Source organism: Amblyomma mixtum, chromosome 6 (assembly GCF_055824585.1).
Source record: "Amblyomma mixtum isolate Tamu chromosome 6, ASM5582458v1, whole genome shotgun sequence".
Taxonomy (NCBI): domain Eukaryota; kingdom Metazoa; phylum Arthropoda; class Arachnida; order Ixodida; family Ixodidae; genus Amblyomma; species Amblyomma mixtum.
The window spans coordinates 113,122,608-113,143,425 of record NC_143017.1 but is presented as its reverse complement, the minus strand read 5'-3'; the positions used below and the strand labels follow the sequence as shown (position 1 = coordinate 113,143,425).

The following is a 20,818-nucleotide window of genomic DNA, read 5'->3' as shown; positions in this document are numbered from 1 at the left end:
GTATTGTATCATTCGCATTGTATGTACTGTACCACATTGCATTGTATTATACTACGCTGTGTTATATTTTATTAGCATTGTTTAATCCCATTTACATCGCATTTATTTTGTTGTCCCCCGGCAGCTTTACGTAATGCCCAATAGGGGCCCTTAAGAAAAAAATAAAGGATGATGACGGTAAGCAGGAAGATATATATATAAAAAAACAAGGTTAAATGCATCTACGTCCTTTTATGTGGACTCGATAAAAGAACTGTTTCCGGAGCCATTGATGCGCCCCGCCGTCGCGATGTAAACAACCATCTGGTATCTCTTTTCCGCGTACACGTGCTGGGAAAACAAAGCACAAACAGCGCACGTGGCGAGATGCGCCGCAGCGGTGCAGTAGCCGAAGCGGCGTTCGATGCGAGCTGTGGAGAATGACGGCAGCTGTGCAGGTCTCCATAGCAGCACATCAAAGAGGTCAATAAGCATCCGAGTGCTCTCGGTCAAAGACTGCTTTGAAGAGGGGAACCGCCTACATACACTCCACTTTGCCGACTATAAGGAGTCGGGGAACTGCTGGTCACCGCCAATAGGATACACCGGCCGCAGCTGGTCGGCAAGCCCGGCTTAAATCAGCGATGCCGCGATACCGAAGATTTAAGCTGCAGCTGGACCGCTTCAGATCATCAATGTGCACGCGCTCGAGGGACCTCAGCGCACAATAGGATTTGCCGTACACATGCGTCGCTCAATGCTATTTTCCTCCCATTCTGGCCTGTCCGCATCCCGAGTGCATCCTGGGCTGCGCATTGGCCATCATAATAACAAAACGCTCATGTAGGGTGGAACGGCAAATGCCCGCAGTACGCATGCGATTACCTCTTCGCCAACGTCGTCTATATGAAAGAGACACGTCTAGGGCGCTCTTCCTAGCACCAGTACTCATCGCTCACGCTATTCAACCCCCCGAGGGAAGCTACACTTACCCTTCCGTCTTTGTGCTTTGTCCGTTTACGATTCTCATAAGGCGGACGATGACCGAAGGGGAGGAAAGGGGGCACAACATTGTTTTTAGTTTTTGGTTCTTTCGTTCGCGACTGGCGCCCCCTCGCTTGGTTCCGATAGAGCTGGAAGTGTCGGTCGACCAGGAAGGACCAAAGCTGGCGACACAGTCGGGCACAGAAGGGGCAGTTTGTCAATGCCCTGGAATCCCTGGCGTCGAGGCGGCCTCTACTCGTGAGCGGGGCGGAAGTTGGGTCTGCGGAACAGCGACGAGCCGGCGGCGGTGATCGGCCGCAATTGGCTGTCGCGGGGGTAGTGACAAACGACGTCTGTATACGAGTGGATTGCAACAGGACGAGGAGAGGGTTCAGCTGCGTCCTGCATCGTCTCAGACCTCTAGTGGAAGGGACGCTGTGGGCCCACAGATTTTCGATGGAGAGGTCGACGACGGCCACCAGTGTGGCTGTCAACACTGATAAAGCATTCTAAGGAAGGGAGAGAATCAATTTGATAATAAGAGAAAACACATAAAAAAAGAAATCTAGGATGCTTCACGTTTTGACAACGCCCGACTATCTTGGCAACGACTGCCACGAAGAACCGCCCTCCTTCTAAACATTCTTCTCTCTTATTCTCGCAAAACGCTTCTATTCATGCAGCACCAGAAAACTCATTTCCCAGCCGAGACGCTAAGCCTTACAGAAAGATTATACATAGGATTCGACTTAGTATTTTCTCTGCGTTTCAGCTCAGATGGCTACACATTATCACCAAAACCCAAAGGACAATGAGTGGCAGCGTCGAGCAGTTTCTCCCCCCCCCCCCTTTCTCTCTCTACTCCCTCTCTCTCTCTATGTTTAACGTCGTTTTAGCGACATTGCATCTGTCCATCGAGCTGGTCAGATATTGTACGTTTTCTGCGTGTCGTATCAAATATTCACGATTTGTTTTCTTTATGTTTACGCCTCGATAGATAAGGGTACCGGCGACCTAATTCATCTTGCGCGGATTCACGGGGAAGTTTCAGTATAATTGATATTTTTTATAGTCGAAGGTACAGCTCGATTTTGAGGCCTACCGTAGGGGAAGGTTCCGAAGTAATTTTAATCACCCGAGGCTCTTCTACGTGGGCTTAAATCTCAGTGCGCCAGCATTTTCGAATTACGCGTTCATAGAAATGCGACCGCCGCGGCCGTGCTCGAACGCTTCATCTCGCGCTCAGTAGCAGACCACTACGAACACTTTTCCAACGTCTGGGTTGAGGACGAACCTTTTCTAAAGCGTTATCGCTGCGCCAGACATGTTCCCGTGCCCTACTTCTTCCACCCATTTAGTTTCATTCTCCTATTTTAGGAACGGAAATGACGGAGTACCTTGGGTGGGACAGAAGTATGACACGAAACGGACAGCTTAGCGAGGCGCAGTGACAGAAACAGGTGTCGTCCGTGACAGTTGCAACAGTGAGACGCCGTCTAATGAGTCGCGGCTTGTGAAAGCCGGAAAAAGACAGATAGCGGATGCCCGCGTGCCACGTGTCAGCAGAAGCGGAGTTGAGCGCGGACCTGGCGCCGTGTCAAGGAGGGTCCACGTGAGGGGGTCCGCTCCGGCGAAAGGTGTCACGGCGGGGCGGGGCGGGGCGGTGAGAAATGCGAACGCACCCCAGGCGGCCAGACCACCAGGCTGACGCTGACCTCCTGTCTGCGCGCCGCCCGCGTGTCTGATTCATACGAAGTCGGCAGGCCTGTGGCTTACTTTAGCACGCTATTGATAGTAACTCGTTCGCACCGGCAAACACTCAAAGCGGCGGCGACCCGCACAGACCTGTTTTACGACTGCAGTGTTTCGACTATGCAAATTCACACGTGCAGCGGAAGGAACGAACACTTTGTTATAATTGCACATGAGGTACGCGAAATATTCGTCGTTGATGAATATACGAAGAGGAAAAGCTTCTGTCATAAGCGCAGGCTCGCAACGAGCATTAACAGGTCGGCGAATGGCGGATAAAATGTGAATGTCGTGGTATGCGGCAGTTTTCGTGCCATAAGAACTTAAGACCGAGGAACAAGGCTCAGCTATGGAACGCCACCGTGACTGTGCCCATTAAGTGCTTCTTCTACCTTTTGTTGCTCGTAGTTCCCCCGAATTTTTCTGATGTTTTTTTCTGCATCTGTGCGCCTCTTTTGCACGTCGGGTGCAATTTTCAGACATTCAGCGAGCATTGGCAAAAGAAAAGAAATGAAAAGGGAGGAGTACATGCGGTTTAACGGCACTTGCTTCGTAACACAGTTCATCTTGAAAATGCACAATCATGGCCAAATTTTTCAGAATTCATTTGCGCGACAAAAAAAAATATTTCTGCCTAGCCTCGCAAACCGGTCAGCTGGCACTCATTCCAGCCGATGCAACACGTACAGTCTGTGTAAAAAATACACAGCCCAAGGTAGCTTCCAAGCCGTGTAGCGGGGCTCCTCAGCACATTAGGCAGTCCTAGGCTTGGGAGGTTTGATGAAAAGTTCCTCTCGCCCTCGTGTGATTAGGGTCCCTTAGTATGCAAGAGGAGCTGCGCTGCAGGGCTCAGAAGGAGACCCCATGGGCTGTATACTTTTGACAAAAACTGTACATATGCCCCGTCATGCTTCCTGGCTTTCCAGACAGCAAAAAGGTATGCTGTCCGCGCCGAAAAAAAAATATTTTGGCTAATTGGCAGCCCGTAAGCTTTTCCCCATGATTCTGCCCGCTACCCGATGTTTATTGACCGTACGTTGCCGTTTGTTATTGTCCGCCTAGAACAATACCAGAGTCAAATATCAAGTTACCTTACAAGATGGAAACATTGATATACTCAATAGCATTCGTACACAGGCTGCATTTCAGTAAAACAAATGTTGCCGATGTTCGCTGTAACTGGTAGGCGACAACGATAGCCACGAATGAAATGTCGAGAATGTCTTTCTCGTACGCGGATTGGGAAAAACGCCGACAGAAAATTCTTAGTTACAATAGGGGATATTCAAAATTCCGCAAGTGCGCTTTCCCGCACAACAGAATTGTCCCAAACAAGATGGGGCTGACCATGCATCTCCAGCTGAAACAAAGCAAGAAAGACTGGTTTTTTGTTAGATTCTTCCAAAATACGGTTGTTACATTCCATCCACACCTTTAGCGCCTGTCCTGTAGCCCACGTAGTTCCTTTATAGCGACGTCGGCCATCTTGTTTGCGGAAACAGAGTTATGTGGGAAAGCGCACTTGCGGAATTTTGAATATCCCCTATAGGGGCCACGTATTCATACTGTCGCTTCCCACATGCAAGTGCCAAAGTTATGGAACATAACTATTCCGAAAGCAAACTACCTCACAGTGTAATGCCAGTGCATGACAGTTTCGACTAACATTTTGCTCACACGTGTCCTATTTGCATAAAAAAACCCAAACCATGAAACACATACTGAACCACAGCGGAAAATTGTGCGCGTGACTTCAAACAATATACGATGTACATGAACAGATTACATGATGCCCAAATTGCAAACACACTCAACGTATGCTAATATTTGGTCGCGCGCCCCACATGGACTTTGCAGCGAAAGGCGGGATAGCTGCTGCCTTATCTGAATTTGCAAAGCACTGCACAAAACACGGCAGGTCGTGGGTTCGGATTCCGACGGCGGCGTGGTTGTCTTTTATTTTAATTTTATTAAAATTATCTTCCATCTTAATGACTCCGGAACTAATTGCTCCCCCTCTAATCGCCACTATACCCAAAAAATTACGCCTCCCTTTGCTTTCAGTGACGGTTTGGCTTCTTTCGTTACAATATGCAGTGCACATCGATACTAAAGAAAGTAGTCTATAGATCGAGATCTCTTTACATTCAGGAAACGTTAAGAATTCTACTCAGCCGAAGCTTGTTCACGGCTCCAATTTTCTGATCGATATCAATTTATCTCCTTAATAATCTTGTCCCAATTTTCTTTTGGTTTCTACCCTCTTCGTGGTCCACGTTAAGAGAACTTGTGAGCCTCAGCTTATAAAAGTTTATTTATATGATTGCTATTTTTACTATCATAATCCCAAGCTGCATGGTCAATTAAAAAATTATGAATTTCTCCCTCAGCCTTGCAATAAGCACCATAATGAGGCGATAGAGGCAAGAAATATTCATGACAATAAAAAGAAAGCCCTTACTGGCATGAACGTAACAAACCTGACGGCAGCAATAATGCGACTCCAGTGCACTTCAATACAGCCACGTTAACTACTCAAGCCGCGATGGCACTAACACCGGCTGGTTTCAAACTTGAAGATCACCGTGCCCCGAACAGCTTCAAGACGAATTATGATGGAAGGCACAAAAATTGAACCCCGTCCCGCCGAGCTGGCTATTGTGCGTCTGATGGTGCAGTCGTTCATGCCGCGTTTAAAAAAAACAGAATGAAACGCTCTGCGGATAGCACGCTATTCTTTAGAAGCTAGGCCTTCAGTAATGAAGAAAAGAGATTTGGCGCGGCCTTTTACAGAAAGCTAGCTTCCCATTCTTCTTGCTTCCGCCCCTTTTCGATTGTTTCATTTTATGAGGCCAGAGGCGCGCCCAACTTTGTGCGAAACCAGAACCCCTGGTAAACACAATGCACCCCCAACAAACCTGAACGCCAAGTTAGCGGATGAGCTGGCGCTTTTGTGACTCGTACAATTGAACCTGGAACGCCTATAAATAAAGCGCTGTGACACATGCGCAGCTAGACACTTTGCTGATTATGTCAGAAACAGCAGTTTGGGGAATGAAGCTCAGTACCCTGCTTTCCTGGGGAAAAAGTTGTTCTCACTAATTAAATATTTATGAATTGGAGATCGAGGAGCACCGGAGCAATCGCAGCAAAATTTTTAATTAACCAGCCTGCTTCACTCTGCGTGTCCTAGCTGAGTAAAACTAATTCTGGTAGCGCGGCGCTTTTAACCTTTCAGCATGGTGCCATCAACGAGTTTGGCGAAAAAGAGGCGCCGAACGAGGAAATGGCGGCATTTGATTTTCACAGAATGTATGTGCAAGATGTTTTCATGAACTTTCTATGTACCTGTCTCCGCAGTTTAATTAGCCTGTACTCTAGTATCTCGTTGGATATTCCGCTGGGATATTCCGCTTTCTTCCTTTGCTGCTGCGTTCCCGTCAAGCTTTAATATTAGCGAATAACATTTCATTGCCACGTGCTGCTGCATTCTATACGCTAACAGGCCATTGTATTGCTGACCTCGATGGACTTAGCGCATCAGCTAATGAGCAGTTTCTTTTTTTTTACCAATTTTAACATCAATCAACTGCTGGGAAATAGACAGTTTAATAATAAGAGAACTCTCGATCCAAAAAAAAAACAAGAAAATAAAAATATAAAGGCAAGCTGACAAGTTGGAATGCAGGTAGAATGTTGTACTGAATCGGGAAATTACTGCAAACTCTTCTTGGCCGTAGTATATACGTCACTTTCTGTTTCTGTCTTACTTCATTAAGAAATTACGGTGCTTTTTGCTTGCTAGAGAAGCCAGCAGCGATGAAACTAGCATACAACAACACAGCTACGTACCAGCAGAGGGAAGTAAATGTCAAGTAACGTGGAGAGGGAGGAAAGGAGAGATCAGTGAGCAAAGTGAAACCGCTCAACGGCTAAAGCTGCATGGGAGGCAGTGCAGTGCTATGCCAAACTGAATGAATGCGTGCGTATCCTTCCACCACGGCTACACGAAAAGCGGGCATTTGCCTGAAATATGCGAGTGTGCTCACACTGCACCAGCCATAAACGCTTGGCTGACTACCACAGTGAAGCACATAAGGCTTGGGAAATTAGGGGCTCGTCAGGACATACGAATTTATGAAGCCAGCAGTCACCGAAAACGGGGAAGGAATATGGGGATTTTTAAGTTTCTTTTTCTTTCAATTTGTGGCCGCCAGTGGGATCCGAGACTACGGCCTCGGATCCCACAGGTGACATGTGGTTTGTTTTTTCTGCTGCTTATAATCAGTGATCTTTCAACCACAAAATGATTACACTACTAACTTCTCACTGATCGGTTGCAGAAATTAAAAAAAAAAAAAGAAACATGCATTATCATCAGCATTCCTTGGTTACGGTGACCGTTGGCTTCACAAATACTGCAGAGAACAGTTATTTGGGCTCTCACGAAGACACAGGAATTCCCGAAAGCATAAGCTGCTGCTTTCGCTGTGGTTTACTATCTGGCTTCGCAAGCCAAAAACGTAACACACTCAACTAGACGCCTACATTATTTCACTGCCCAGAATAAACTTGCATATGTGTATTGCAAACCTGGCCACTGATGTACTAATAATGTTGCAGTGGAATTTGGGCTCCTGTGCATCTTAAATGCAGAGGTTACCATATTCACGATGTATTGCGATGGCGTAAGCATGCTTAAATGCATGCTTTCGGTAGCTGGGCACCCCTATTGCTATGCAAGGAGGAGATGCGTCTTATTCTTTTTTCCTGCCTGCCGGAAAAGCGTACTGCGTCTAGCTTTTCATTATCGGTGCATGACCGCCTCATCGAGGGGCCGCTTCGTACCACTCGGGAACTGTTATCACTTTATATCGATAAGGCGATTCAGCGTGCCATGCGCGTGCAACTCCACGTAGAAGCAACGAATCATGGGGAAACCATCTGCTCCTGTATGTCGGTGTTCCTCTTGAGCAAGATTAGATAGAGAGAAAAAGCACGTAGCGAATGTGCCCGCGTAGCCCCCCGGCATATGAAGTGGCTCTTGGAGGCCCGAGCGCCGGCCACTGACGTGACCTACAACGCAATCGAGCACTGCAGTCGAGCCCTGGAAACGCCTACGCATCGTCCTTAATGTAACCGGGCGAAATCGAAGGACAATACAAAGAAGTCTTTGAAGTGTCTGCGGAACGAGGCGGTGTAACATCCCAGAGAGGTTTCCCTTTGCGATGCCCACAATGCCGCCGTGAAACGTTCCGTACGACGAGTCCCATGATACTACACGGACTAGGCATATAATGTTATATGTACTTTGTATGAAGGCATGCACATTATACGGAAAATCACATAAAATTTCTAAGCAGAGCATAAACCATCGCTACGACGACACACTTAGTAACGAATCAGTGGCACTTGGCACAAATAAACGCCTTTCTTCCCCTTGTCTTTCTGTTCAGGCAAATAAGGTAGCTCTTTTGCCTGTCAATGTGCACCAGCTAGCCAGCGAGCGAGTACGGTAGGCTAATAACGATGGCTAAAAATAGGAGCGCGACATTACCGGCCGCAGCATGCCTGCAGCTCGAGATGTCTTTACTAATATGGGGACACGCAGAACGTTGACGAGACAGCAGTGACGTAATTAAGGGCAACTAGCAGCTGCCTCTTGGACTACACGGTTGCAGCCGCAGACCACAGTCGAAAAAATTCAAAAGAAGGGCACACGCTGTACAGCTTGTGTGAGCGTTGCTTGCTTTTCACTGCTACTCGTTGGATCCGCCAACCCATCTCCCCCGTTTCGCCACTCCCTCGCGGAATTCTCTGGCGGGCCCGCGCGCGGGTAGAGAGGCAGTCGCCAGTTGCGCCTCGTTACTCGCGTCCGGTCGCTGCGTTGCTGTGGCCTCGTGGCACCGAACGGATCCGCACATTATGTCCCGAGCCATGCCAGCCATGGTTTACAAACAGCAATGCTTGCGTCGTATACAGCCGCATTTGAGCATCCGTAGCGTATACTTCGAATCTCCAGAACTGCCACGTACAGTCTTTGCCTAAAGTAACCAGGGTGCACAGTTCTCTTCTCGGTCGTATATTGAAGCTATTATTCCAGCCCTCAAGCCCTAAATCTCTGAATGGCAGGAGAACCCCTGTCCTGACCTTCAAAAAACTTTTTGATCTTAAGGGAAGCCGTGAGGGCTCTTCTACACAAATAAAAGGCAAACCATGCAGCCTGGTTACTTTTGGCAAGGACTGTACATCTTTGTACATGGCAGAAAATGGTGTTCATCACACCGGTGTGGAAGGAATAAAAATAGAATGAGCCTAGTTTCCTTAACAGGAGTATTTTTTTTTGAGCCACACAAGGCCTATTTACGGTATAGTCGAATAACGTTTAAGCAGACCTTCCTCCGCGCTTGTAGTGCGCCTTGCCGTATTAATACGTTTGATTTCAATGGTCTATTTTTCCTTTCTGTTTCGAAATAAAATGCCCTGATACTGAGATAAACAGGTACACAGTGAAGAGTAGGTTACGTAATAGTGAATTCCTCTTTTTTTTTTTTATCTGTACTACTGGAGAAATACAATATAGGGAGACACCGCTAGGAATAGATACATATAAAAATTCGCATGGACGCTTACGAATAATGCAAAGGCGTGGTAAGTGTCCCGTTCTAGGTAGGCACCTCCTAAACGCACACGAGTTTAGTATTCATACGTGAGCTTTCTTTTGCAAAAGGCTCGTAGTGTAAACTCTGCGATCGCTATTTTGGAGCTGAAATTGCTCAGTTATAGTTAGCGATTGCGACCTTTTCTCGGAATCGTAGCATAAAAATCGTTCGTTATTGTTTCCTCACAGTCTGTGGTTGGACGTTTCAGTGCTTATTTTTGAAAATTCGTCGTACTTTTTAGGCGTTTATTTCGAAACGTAATTTTGGATTTTTTTTGGCGAATATTATTTTACCCTTTCTTTTTCCGATGATATATGATGTATAAATTATGGAGTTGATTTTGACTTCTTCTTCAGCAAAAGTAGCTTCATTACACATAATTAACGAACAGCTGGTAGTGTTTACACAATGATTGTGATACAAAATATTATTGGCATAATAAACAGTTACTGCATGGAAGTTTAGAGGTCGGGCTGTGAAACAACAATGTAAATAGAACTTTATTTCTAAAATCTGTGTTGCATGAAAACCCGAATAAACAAGAGAAAAAAAAACAAACGAAAGCAACACGGGAGAAAACGCATATAAAATTGCCAAGAGTCTTCAAGTGGAACATTCTCTGTCTACTCACGTTCCTACCCGAATATCTTTAAATTCGTTGTAATACAGGGTGATTTTTTAAATTGTTTGCAGTTTTTATTTTACACACTACGATATATGCGCCAATGTGGTATGTGGAGATGGATTGTACAGCAAGGTCGACATTACGTACGTGATAGAGCTCAATAATCGGACGGTTACCTGACTAAATTTACCTAATAAACTTTTGAATTTTAGATTTTAGGAGGCAAGCTTATATTATGAGACTGAAGGCCGTCAACACAGAAAGTGAGCCCTGTTTTTATATTTTCTTAATCGGCAATATGGTTCGAATTATCGCACGTAGAAAATACATAATTATGAGCTCGTGCCCTTGGCTTTCTCACACTGCATAATCATAAAATGGCGTCGCTGGCATTTGTAAGGCATCAAACACAGGTACCATTTGTGTATTCAAAGGTTTAATAGTACCTATCTTGATTTCGGCATCGATACCACGCGCAGCGACACCATTTTATATATGTGCAACGCAGGAAGGCCAACTCAACGAGGTTAGAAATGCGTATTTTTTGAAGTTCGATACTTTGAACTACAGCGCCGAATTAGAAAATTTAAAATAGGGTTTAACTTTCGATGCTAACGGTGTTCAATTTATCAATATAAGTAGAGCGAGTTGGGCGAGTTGATAGTGATCCAATACAACTAACAGCTCAAAAAACACGCAGCCTGTCATGCGTATAAGAATTGCTTTCGGTGGCAGTTAAGAGGCCCGTGTACTGTGCGATGCGAGTGCACGTTAAAGAACCCCAGGTGGTCGAAATTTCCGGAGCCCTCCACTACGGCGTCCCTCATAGCCTGAGTCGCTTTGGGACGTTAAACCCTAATAAACCAAACCAAACAAACGTAAAGCCATTTGAGAGTATGCGCTCGTCGTGTGTCCTTCCTTCTTTTCGTCCATATGTTTTCTGCGCTGTTTGTTGTATTGGTTCGAAGGAGAACTTTGCTCCGAAAATCTAAGAGAAAAAGCTGATTTGATAATTTTAGTTAATCAATCGCGTAATTGTTCACTTCTATCATGTTCGTAATGTGCGCCTTGCTCTATAATCCACCTGCATGGACCATATCGACGTATTTCTCGCAGTTTTTAAAATAAATATCACTAAACAGTTAAAAAATTTACCTGCATATGCAAGTGTAATTGATGCTTGAGGCATTGAGTAAAGCAGAAATTTGGGCAATTTGGTACGTATTCATTTTTGAAACAGCGCTACAAAGACGGGACGTGGAAACAGCGCGCTTGTCTTTACCTCAGTTTCCACGTCCCGTCTTTGTTGCGCTGTTTCAAAAAAGAAATGCTTGAGGCACACTACTGACTTTTTCAGACATGAAACAAAACAGCATTGACCGCGTCACAGGAACAAATCTTCGAATTGGAAAGAAAGAAAAAAAAGTCCCCGCAGGTCAAATCCACGAGGAGCATCAGGGTCTCCTCAGGAAATCCGCACGATGGCTCCATCAGCGAAGCCAGGGCATTAGACTCTTTCTCGACGCCTTTGCATGGTTTCGAGCGGACGGCGGTTTCTTACGGTCACAAACGCTCTCTGTGCTCTTACATGATGTGCGAAAACCTCTTAACCAAGTAATTACTGTGACAAAATTATCTCCGTCTGTAAGCAGGAGACGCTAAGCTAGTGAACGAGGCTTGAAGATGTAGTAAAGCTTCTACGTGAAACGGTAAAACTACACTAGTCAATAAAACGGTGCCATTGTAGCACCATGCTTCTTGCTTTATCACATTAATTCTGGCTTGTGACCGACTATAACTCGCACTTAATAGCAAGCGTACTGACTGTACTCGGTTAAAACCGAATTTCAAAAAAATGAATTAAGTGTACGTTTATCGTTTCTGTTCCGGGGTCTAAACAATGAACTCCAACCTCTACATATATTCCAAAAGGAAAAGAAACAGCACGAGTCCCGCCAATAAAAAAAAAATAATTATTTTGCATTTCGGCTAATGCCCTTGCTTGTTCTGCAATGTAGAAAAAAAAAGACTTTCATCGCATTTTGCAGTCTCGGGCGGATGCTTTCAAAATATAGACAAAAACTGCAACGTCTGGCGTCTGACGTCTAAGCTACTGCTAACACGATTAAGTCAGCGAAAACTTTTCCCGAGGCGGTGTTGCCGTTATTGTTCACGCTGTTGGACTTAGCGAGCACTCGGTTGATCCGTTAACGCACGTTTTGCAAGCCGCGGCTGGGTCGACGGTCCAGGCGCGGTCAAGAGAAAGTGGGGGAGAGATAGAGACTCGGGCTCACGAAGGGGCCGCATGCGGACTGATCATAGGAGGTCCCCGCGGCTGAGCTATGTATAAATATAATAAATATATAACAGTTATTCGCCGTAACTTAATTTCCCCTGAATTAGCTAAAGTGCTTTTGTAATTCAGAAATATCTCCTACACGCTTCTCAGTATTACTGCACCTCTTTGTTACCTGCGATACATTAGCGGTGCGGGCGAGGTCTTCTTGTGTTGACTTTAACCTACAGTCTGTCGGCATCTTTTTACCGTTTTTTAGAGCCTACCCATGGGCTCTGAAATGTGTTTTGTCGTGAATAAAAAGGCCTGGAGAGCTAGGGCTTACTCATATGTTTCGCATAAGAACAAGGCACTGTTCATGCATATTCAATCGGGACTTCAGCCCCAAAGAATAAATAAAATCATGCTTAACCAAGTTCCATTGCCTCGTACAGGTACTATGCAGCAATGAGGCCATATGCAGCAGCGCTGAGAAACGGCACCAAAGCTGCCGCTGCGCTGCCTGAGGAATTCGCTTCTCACTGTACGCAAGGAGAAATAGAGCCGTGTATCGAAAAAGAAACAAAAATGGCTTGCTCCGATACCTATCGTCACCCCCTCCCTCAAAAAAAAAATGCATGAGCTGATTAATAAAATTCAAGAAAAAAAATGTATTCAGTAATTTTAGTATGTTAATTACTCGTCCCACCGAGTAATCTGAAATACAAGTGCGCCGGAGGATAGCAAACTCAAAAAGCTTTTGCCACACGGATTTCTGAACGAATTGAATATGCGCATAATATCCAGCTGCGTTGAATCACAAGGAAGCGTCTTCCATGACCAGGAATAGAGCCTGAACCGTTTGATAGAAAATGAGCCTATCTAAGATAGGTGAGAGGATACAAGAATGAGGTAAGAATTTAGACAGAAAGAGTCGCATTGTATTGAATATAAGAGGCCTTAAACTTCTACCCTCGTTTTCAAAAATGATTATATAACGCGCCTGTTTCTGTCTCATGCACTTGGGCCTATGTAGTGACTCTAAGGCCCTTAAATGCCCTCAGTAAGCTGTACTAAGAGCACTCAAGATACGGACCACGTTAGCTGGGATGAACTCGACACAGAAAAACAGGCTGCCGGTTCCAGTCAGGCAACGGCGCACATCACACAAAGAGTCATTTGCCGTGATCGACTCAACGCGTTACAGAGTATAGGAGAACAGCGGAGCCAGGCTGAATAGCTTCTTGTGATCGCTTCCGGGATTCTCGTTCTGAATGCGAATGAAAGCATATGGCGCTTCCTTAGTGACATTTTAGCGCCGCCATTCGAAAGCCTACGAGTGAACCGAATTCAGTGAGCTGGCCATTAAGGTTTAATGATGAACAATGAAACCGTCGATTCATTCTTCTTTCTTGGTCGGTTTGTTTCTCTGGTCGCCTATTCCCTGTGTTGTGCTCACTCCACTCTCGGTGTGGCTGGCGCTACGGGCAAATGTCGTCCCTGACTCCATCGGTAATTGTCTACCGAGGGGCGGCGGTCCGATATTTTATTCAAATGGCCACTTTTCATTTCGTTGCCTCGTAGAATCTCTAAAGCTCTGAACCTGGCTACTTGCAGGATAGTCGCGCGCGTTATCGACCCGTTCGTTCAATCACCTGGTCAGAGTTAGCGCCTAAAGTGGGACAGCGTGTTCCCAGATTACGCGATTGAGTTTTTCGACGGAGCGGTCCAGAAAGACCCTTGAGTACTGCCACCTAATGTGCAGGGCTTCACGCATTCTTTTCGGGATTCTATTCACCAGCTGAACAATTCTGTGATGGTCAGAGGCCCAAGGAACGATTCGTTGCACTCTGCCTTTAGATTGTCCAAGACGCCATCCGTAGTCCTTTGCCGCATTGTTCTTCCTCAAAGTGGCTTTGTTCAAAGCGTTTCTGGCGGTTCGTCTTTTTTATAAACACTAAAATAAGGCTGTCACGTTACTAAAAATTTACCGCGTTATCTAGCAGGCCTGCACTTTAAGAACGCTTGAACGCAGCGGAATACGTAGATTTACATCCCCACGCTAACTATTTTTCTCCTCAGAAATAGATTTCCAGTACAGCTTAAATAAAGAAAAAATCACTAGAAAGTGCACATAATTCGGTTCGTCTCACTACCTCAAAGAGAGGAGTATATTGGTGCCTCTTCTATGAAAGTAGACTAGGTCGTGTCAGTCAAAAATATAAAGATATTAGGCAACAAAATTCAAATGGTGTAAAAAAAAAGTAAAAAGACCTCAACTCACATAACAACACTCGTTTTACGAGTAGTGTTGTTTCTCAATGCCCCTTATTACCTGAATCTTAGGAAAACCGTAGTTAGTTTTTCCACCGCGCCGAGCTTTCCCTGATCGTTCCACTCGTTAACCAGAATCGAGGGCGCATATGAGACCATTAATCAATCTCTTTCTTTCTGCTCCGCCGTCTGTCCGCAGTCTAAACATTGAAAAATATGAACCTGCTTCCAGCGCCGCACACTTGTTCGTATCGTTCTTTTTCTCTCTGTGCACATCCCACCAGTGCATGCGGCTGATGGCGGCCCCCTTCCGCCTTTCCAATACGCCCACGTCCTCAACCTGTACATAACGTGCAATTATTTTTTTTGTTCGTTTCGTGTGCCTAGTGTTTCCCGCCAAGCCGCAGCTGCATATCGCGTGTGAATGTCTGGGCGTGGCGTTAAGCCGAGGGACTAATTGAATATTGTTGAGCAGCGCCTCGCTTGCCAGAGTATTCAATGGAGTTCGCCACTGTGCCTCGACATATTAGCGTATAGATGGGTATTTTTCGTTACTATATTTGAAAATTGTGCATGATTCGCCGGAGACCTCGCAGCTCAGGTAATCGTGACGACGGCGAGAATACGTGCCTTCCAGGAGAATTCGAAGCTGACGCCTGCAGGAGCTCGCGAATTCTGAAATTGATTTCCATAATCGTCGATGCGTCCTCGTGGCCTCCAGCGAAGCCTTTTTATTTCTTGATTGGCTCCTTGATTAAATTTTCTGTTCTTCCTACTTTTGTTCATGAACGATACAGTTTTCCTAGGGAGCAGACTGCTGTGTTTTCTTTTATGATGCATCCTCGATTCGATTCTGCAGATTAGGCTTCGGTGCCCCTCGATCGAACTTTCTTCGTTACCGTAATTGCGTTCTTTGATTTGGGTCTCATTTTCGGTGAATCGTCGTTGATTACTACTACGAATATTCAGTTCAAACACTTGCACACAATACGATTATCGCACTCTTTCAGTGCCCCCCCCCCCCTTCTTTTGTTTTCATATAGCTCACGCCTAAATTGTTCTTCTTTAAAGCGCTTACTTACAACCTGATTAATACAAGAAAAAATTAAATGAAGTGTGAGCACTTTAGCGATTGATTAAAGTATCACTCATGCGCCAAGCTTCTTAAGAAAATCTTTCGGAATCCTTGGTGAAAGAAACTGCCAAGCTATCCCGATCACTCTGGCTTGCACGCAACTTTACGCTCCGTAGTTGAGCTGCGCTCTCCATAGTTCGTGACAAACACAATAGGAACAAGGTTCTGACGCCTGCCATGCGGGCTGTTTCAAAGAACAAAACGAGGTCACCGCGCACCGTGTGTAAATGCCGACACTCGGGCCCTGACCACATGCGGCTGCCGGAATATTAGTTGATTCCCGAATATGACAAAACAGCGATTCGTTAACGGGCACTTGCCAGCGCGAATGCCTGCTTCACGCTCCTTCAATTTGTACACTCGCCTGACGCTGATAAGGCATTCCTTGATTCCTACTCCATTCATACGACAGCACTACAAAGGTAACCCTGTGAGCGCGTGACGAGTTCCGACTTCAATCACTAGACAATGGGAGCAAATACAGAATTAGTCAGCTGCCACCTTTAACAGCCCTTTTCGGATTAAATCAGTCGATTGCGCATCACGATGACGGGGATGAACCGGAGTTAACTTACTCCGTGCTTTAAGTTCTTCAAAGCACAATGACGATCATTTAAACGAATTCGTTAAAACAGTGGTCGGTTTGGGTCCGCATAATACTTCGGCTTGCAACCCACTCTCCGCGCGACGAGCAAACTTAATTGGTCTTTGTCGGGTCTGTATTTTTTTTTCAAATCTGAGTGCTCAACTAACTGGTTAGGAGAGTCTCTTGCCTCAGTGTGCAGAGCGCAGCAACACGCGAGTCCACACAACGAGCCTCATTATCTACTGAATTAAGGTCAGCAGATCTGTTTTGACCTTTTTTGATGCAGTACGTAATAAACGTTACTAGATACTTAACTGTTTCACTCTGATTAAACCATTACACAGTGAGGCTTGTCTGACCATGAATGAACAGAAATATTGTTACAACTTTTTGGGATGCCAAAGCTAGTGTACGAATCTGTAAGCAGGAAATGGCCGGTGATTTTATTATGAACGAGAATGTAAGCTTAATGAAAGGTACTGTGGGTGTCCTTTTAGTCCTGAAAATCCAGAAAGATGACTGTGAGTAAAAGCGTCCGTAATTACAAGTAGCAGGACATGAATGTTTTTATTATCATCATGCGACATTGACTGTATATTAAAACGCGCTTGAGGAGACTATTCATCGCACCGCTCATGCGCTCTCAAAAATTTTTTCTTTACAGACGTGCCGTGCCCTCAAGACTAAGTGATCACGCCCCTTCTAAGCATCTTCAGTGCCTCAAGCAAATATATCAAAAAGCGCGACTTGCTTAAGATAATCCAATTAAGAAACTAGGACTTCGCGTGACAATTTCCTTCCAATTATCTTTCTTGCCTGCCTGCGTTGCTCGTTATATATTTTAGACTCCGCTTTTCGTAATCGCTGAAGGGAAACATTTAGCATATTATCGAGGGCTTTCATTACTGTTACGTGTCCCCTGTGATCGTTACGAATTATTAAGGATCGTTACAATTTTGCTGACTTCTCAACGCCGAACTCCGGTGTCTGTCTGCAGAATTCGGTAGCTGCATTTTGTTTTGTTTCCAAAAGGGAATATTACCAGATAAGGACACGCCTGCTTTATCGTGAGGCGCAATCGTACGGATAATTCTTCTAAGTAAGTTGTTTCCGAAATATGTAATCTACGTTCTAAGCCTAGAAAGTCCACCAAATGGCAGGCGTATGACATCGCACCCGTTATGACATTTTACTCAGCCATCCATTCACCACCTGCGGTCAGGCATGCAGCTTTGTAGCCAGCACCAGGATTGTGAAAATTTCTCGATTTTTCGCAGCGCCGCTTCTCTAAGCGATCCGTCATTGTCATAAGTCAGGAGGAACGCAGACTTGTGCCAAATACGAACACAATATATTTTGCCAGGTGGACTCTCGTAGCGAGAATTCCGCAATCATGGTGGATTTGTTTCATAAAAATCTTTATATCAAAAACTACACAGCATTCACTTGCCATATTTTACATGAATATCCCTAGGTGGCTTAAGAACCACTCCTTGCAAAGAGAGTGCTATTAATTTTAATCGCCTCATATCTCGAGGCGCAGAGAACAAAAAACAAGAAACAATAAAAGGAATTAACAAATGCTTCAAGTGACGGGCACGATTGAAGCTACAGTCTTCAAATAAGTTAAATTGCACATTAAAAGGCAAGAAGCTAGCCCAAGGCAAAATTAGACACTAGGAGATACCATCTTCTTGCTGTGTAGTCACATTATGATATCTGCTGCGCATGTTATATTGCTCAGAGACTTCGAATAGTTCGCGTTAAGGCAGGAGCCGAAATCTTTTCTCGCAGAGGGCCACAAGCTATTTGGGGCTTTCTGGCATGAGGCCTTAGTTACCATTTATTGTAAATTTTCAGGAAATGCATAGAAGTCCAAAAATAAATATGATAGGAAGCCCGCACTGGACCAGAGGTTATCGCAGGCAAAACTATTTGAAAATAAGAGGGGCCAACGCCCATGAGAGATTTTTGAAAACCCGCTTAGAAGGAGAAGAAAAAAGCACAAATGATGGCCGGGAAAAGATGGTTTTTTTCTTCAATGGTCGAGGTATTAAGCACGTGGGCAACCAGTCTGAAAAAAAAAAATGATAGCCTACTCAAGGCATACCAAGCCACCGCGAGTTCTTGATCTCGATTCTCTCGACAGCAACCTTTACTGTTCCGCTTCCACGCCTCGATGAACTCGCAGCAGAAATTGCCGCTTGCCGCACGCAACAGGGAGTGATCTAGCAAGGAAACAGCTGCCTCAGATCCGGCTAGCCGGCAGCTGTGAATGACTGACACGCCCGCCCGAACGCAGTACAAAGCACGAGCTCAGCAGACACGCACAAAGACACGGGGCGAAGAGAGAGAACCGGCCGTTTCACTCATCCTCACTCTCACCTCAGCAGCTGCATCACCGACGGAACCAACGGGCCGTGCTGCGAGGTCTGCTCCGGCGGCCGCCAGCCTACGTCGTCGCGAGGGGGCAGCGTCCGCCGGTGAGGAGCGCAGGAAAGGCCGGCGCGGGCCATGCTCTGCTTCTCCCCTCTCTCCGCTGCGAGACGTATACAACGGCGCGACGTGGTCCGGCGAGGCGCGCGTAATCCTTGAGAGGAGCTTGCGACCACCACGATGCGATCGGCGCCGTGCCGCGCCCCCGACTGCCGCTCGGAGCGAAGCGAGCCGGCGAAGTGAACGTCCGAGGCGCGGCGGCACAGTCGTCGGCGCTGCCGGTCGCCCCGAGGAACGGCCCGCGCTGGAGCCACGAGCCTCATGCGACGGTGGTTGTGGAATGGCCGGCCAGGGTTTTTTTTTTGGACAGGGAGACATATCAAGTGTGCTCTTTCATGGTCTACCACTTAGTAGTGTTATGTACATACAAAATAAAAAAAAAAACTTCATGATGCGGTCATTAAGGTATTACAAGATCCCTTTTTGACTAGTGAACAAAGTAACCCCGAACTCGCCTTTTCCCCCAAAAGAGGATGTGGCGGGGGCATTGAACCCTTGTTGGTGGACCCTCTGATCGCGATAGAGTGGTGGACCAAGATCGCGATAGGTATCTTGTAAATAAGGTTTTCTCTTTGTTCAGTCAACTGTCAATGAAAGCATAAAACATATTACACAGCATGTCACAACGGTTGTTTATATGAATTGTTAGCAGTGATATGGAATAACGAAGCGCAGAATTAACGCAGCGCCATTGCGAGGACCACCAACGTAAAGGTAACTAGAACGCACAGGGAGTAGAGAGAAAAATAAAAAAAATTGGCAGCTAAAATATCCGCCTTTTATATAAAGACTAGAAATCGCGACCCAGCACGCAAACCCATACGACGTGACTCAAGTAACGAGTGGTGTATTAGAGCAAAGTAGAGCCGGGCACAGTTCAAGGCTGAAGTTTCGCGAGGCGCCGATTCAATAAACTGCATTCCGCGGACCCAGAGGCTACAACCTATACGGCATTTCCTCCCTTGGTGACGCAATCGCGAGCGGTGCAGCGCCTTCTCTCCTACACTCATGCAGTCGCGTCCGCACTTCAGAGGAAAATGATCCAGTCCCAGAGTTAGGGTCCCCTCGACGCTGCGACTAGCGATGTACACCGACATATTCCCTTCCTCATACCCCCCTCTACGGTCCGGACAAGAGTGGACCCTCTACGGTCCGGACAAAAATCGGGGCAGTTGTGGCCCATCTATTGGTCGTTTTGCATACCGGGTAAGGGCCCGAACTCACACGGGGTTGTTCAGGATGATCATGGATTTTCTCCTCACTGAATGGTGTCGATGTCGAAGCATGTCCCATCGAACAAAAAAAAAAAAAGAACTTGGCTGACGTTGAAGACATATGCAGTGAGCAAGATGCTGGCTTTATTTGCTTGGATTTATGGAGTGAACGTCCCAAAGTGGCTCAAGCCGTGAGGGACTCCGTAGTGGAGAGCTCCGGATAATTCCGACCACCTGGGGTTCTTTAACTGCCCTGACATCACACAGTACACGGGCCTCTAGCCTTTCGCCTCCATCGAAATTCGCATGCTGCGGCCTGGATCGAATCCGCGTATTTCGTGTTAGCAGTAGGGCACCATAACCACTGACGCACAGCCGCAGCTAGAGTTTTCCAGCATATACTGATCTCTATGAACTTTAAGGAAGCTCGGCTGACGTTCATATGCCTATTTATTTATTAATTTATTTATTTATTTATTTATTTATTTATTTATTTATTTATTTATTTATTTATTTGTTGTGTCAGCACAGGAAAGAACGAAGCGGTCCGTCCCGTCAACTTCGTTCGTTCTTGTGGTGTTCTGCGCTTACATCCAAATCTAGTAATGCACCAACTAGCCTGCAAAAACGTCCTCACTTCATGGCACATGTGCTAGCATCGCGTGACCTTTTCTTTCCCGTGTGGGCCAGAGCAGCTACTAGTGATGAGCAACGCAGCGGAGGCCGGATAATGAAGGTCACGTGGCACTTTCTCCATGCAGTGACATGATCTGGAAGGCGTTGCTTTGCCGAGAGGTTTCCGAAAGATCGGGTGTTTCGGTAAGAGATAGCCATCA

The 20,818-nt window shown here is 46.0% G+C and overlaps 1 protein-coding gene across 1 annotated transcript in view; it reads right to left on the bottom strand.

Annotated features, from left to right (window-relative positions):
• Positions 1 to 18,912, bottom strand: part of LOC149340067 (uncharacterized) — a 46,556-nt gene extending 27,644 nt beyond the window's left edge. Inside the window, exon 1 of the mRNA XM_089548818.1 lies at positions 18,658 to 18,912. Coding sequence (XP_089404944.1) covers positions 18,658 to 18,788 — 131 coding nt within the window. The 5' untranslated portion in view covers positions 18,789 to 18,912. The remainder of the gene's footprint in view (positions 1 to 18,657) is intronic.
• Positions 18,913 to 20,818: the final 1,906 nt, after the last annotated feature.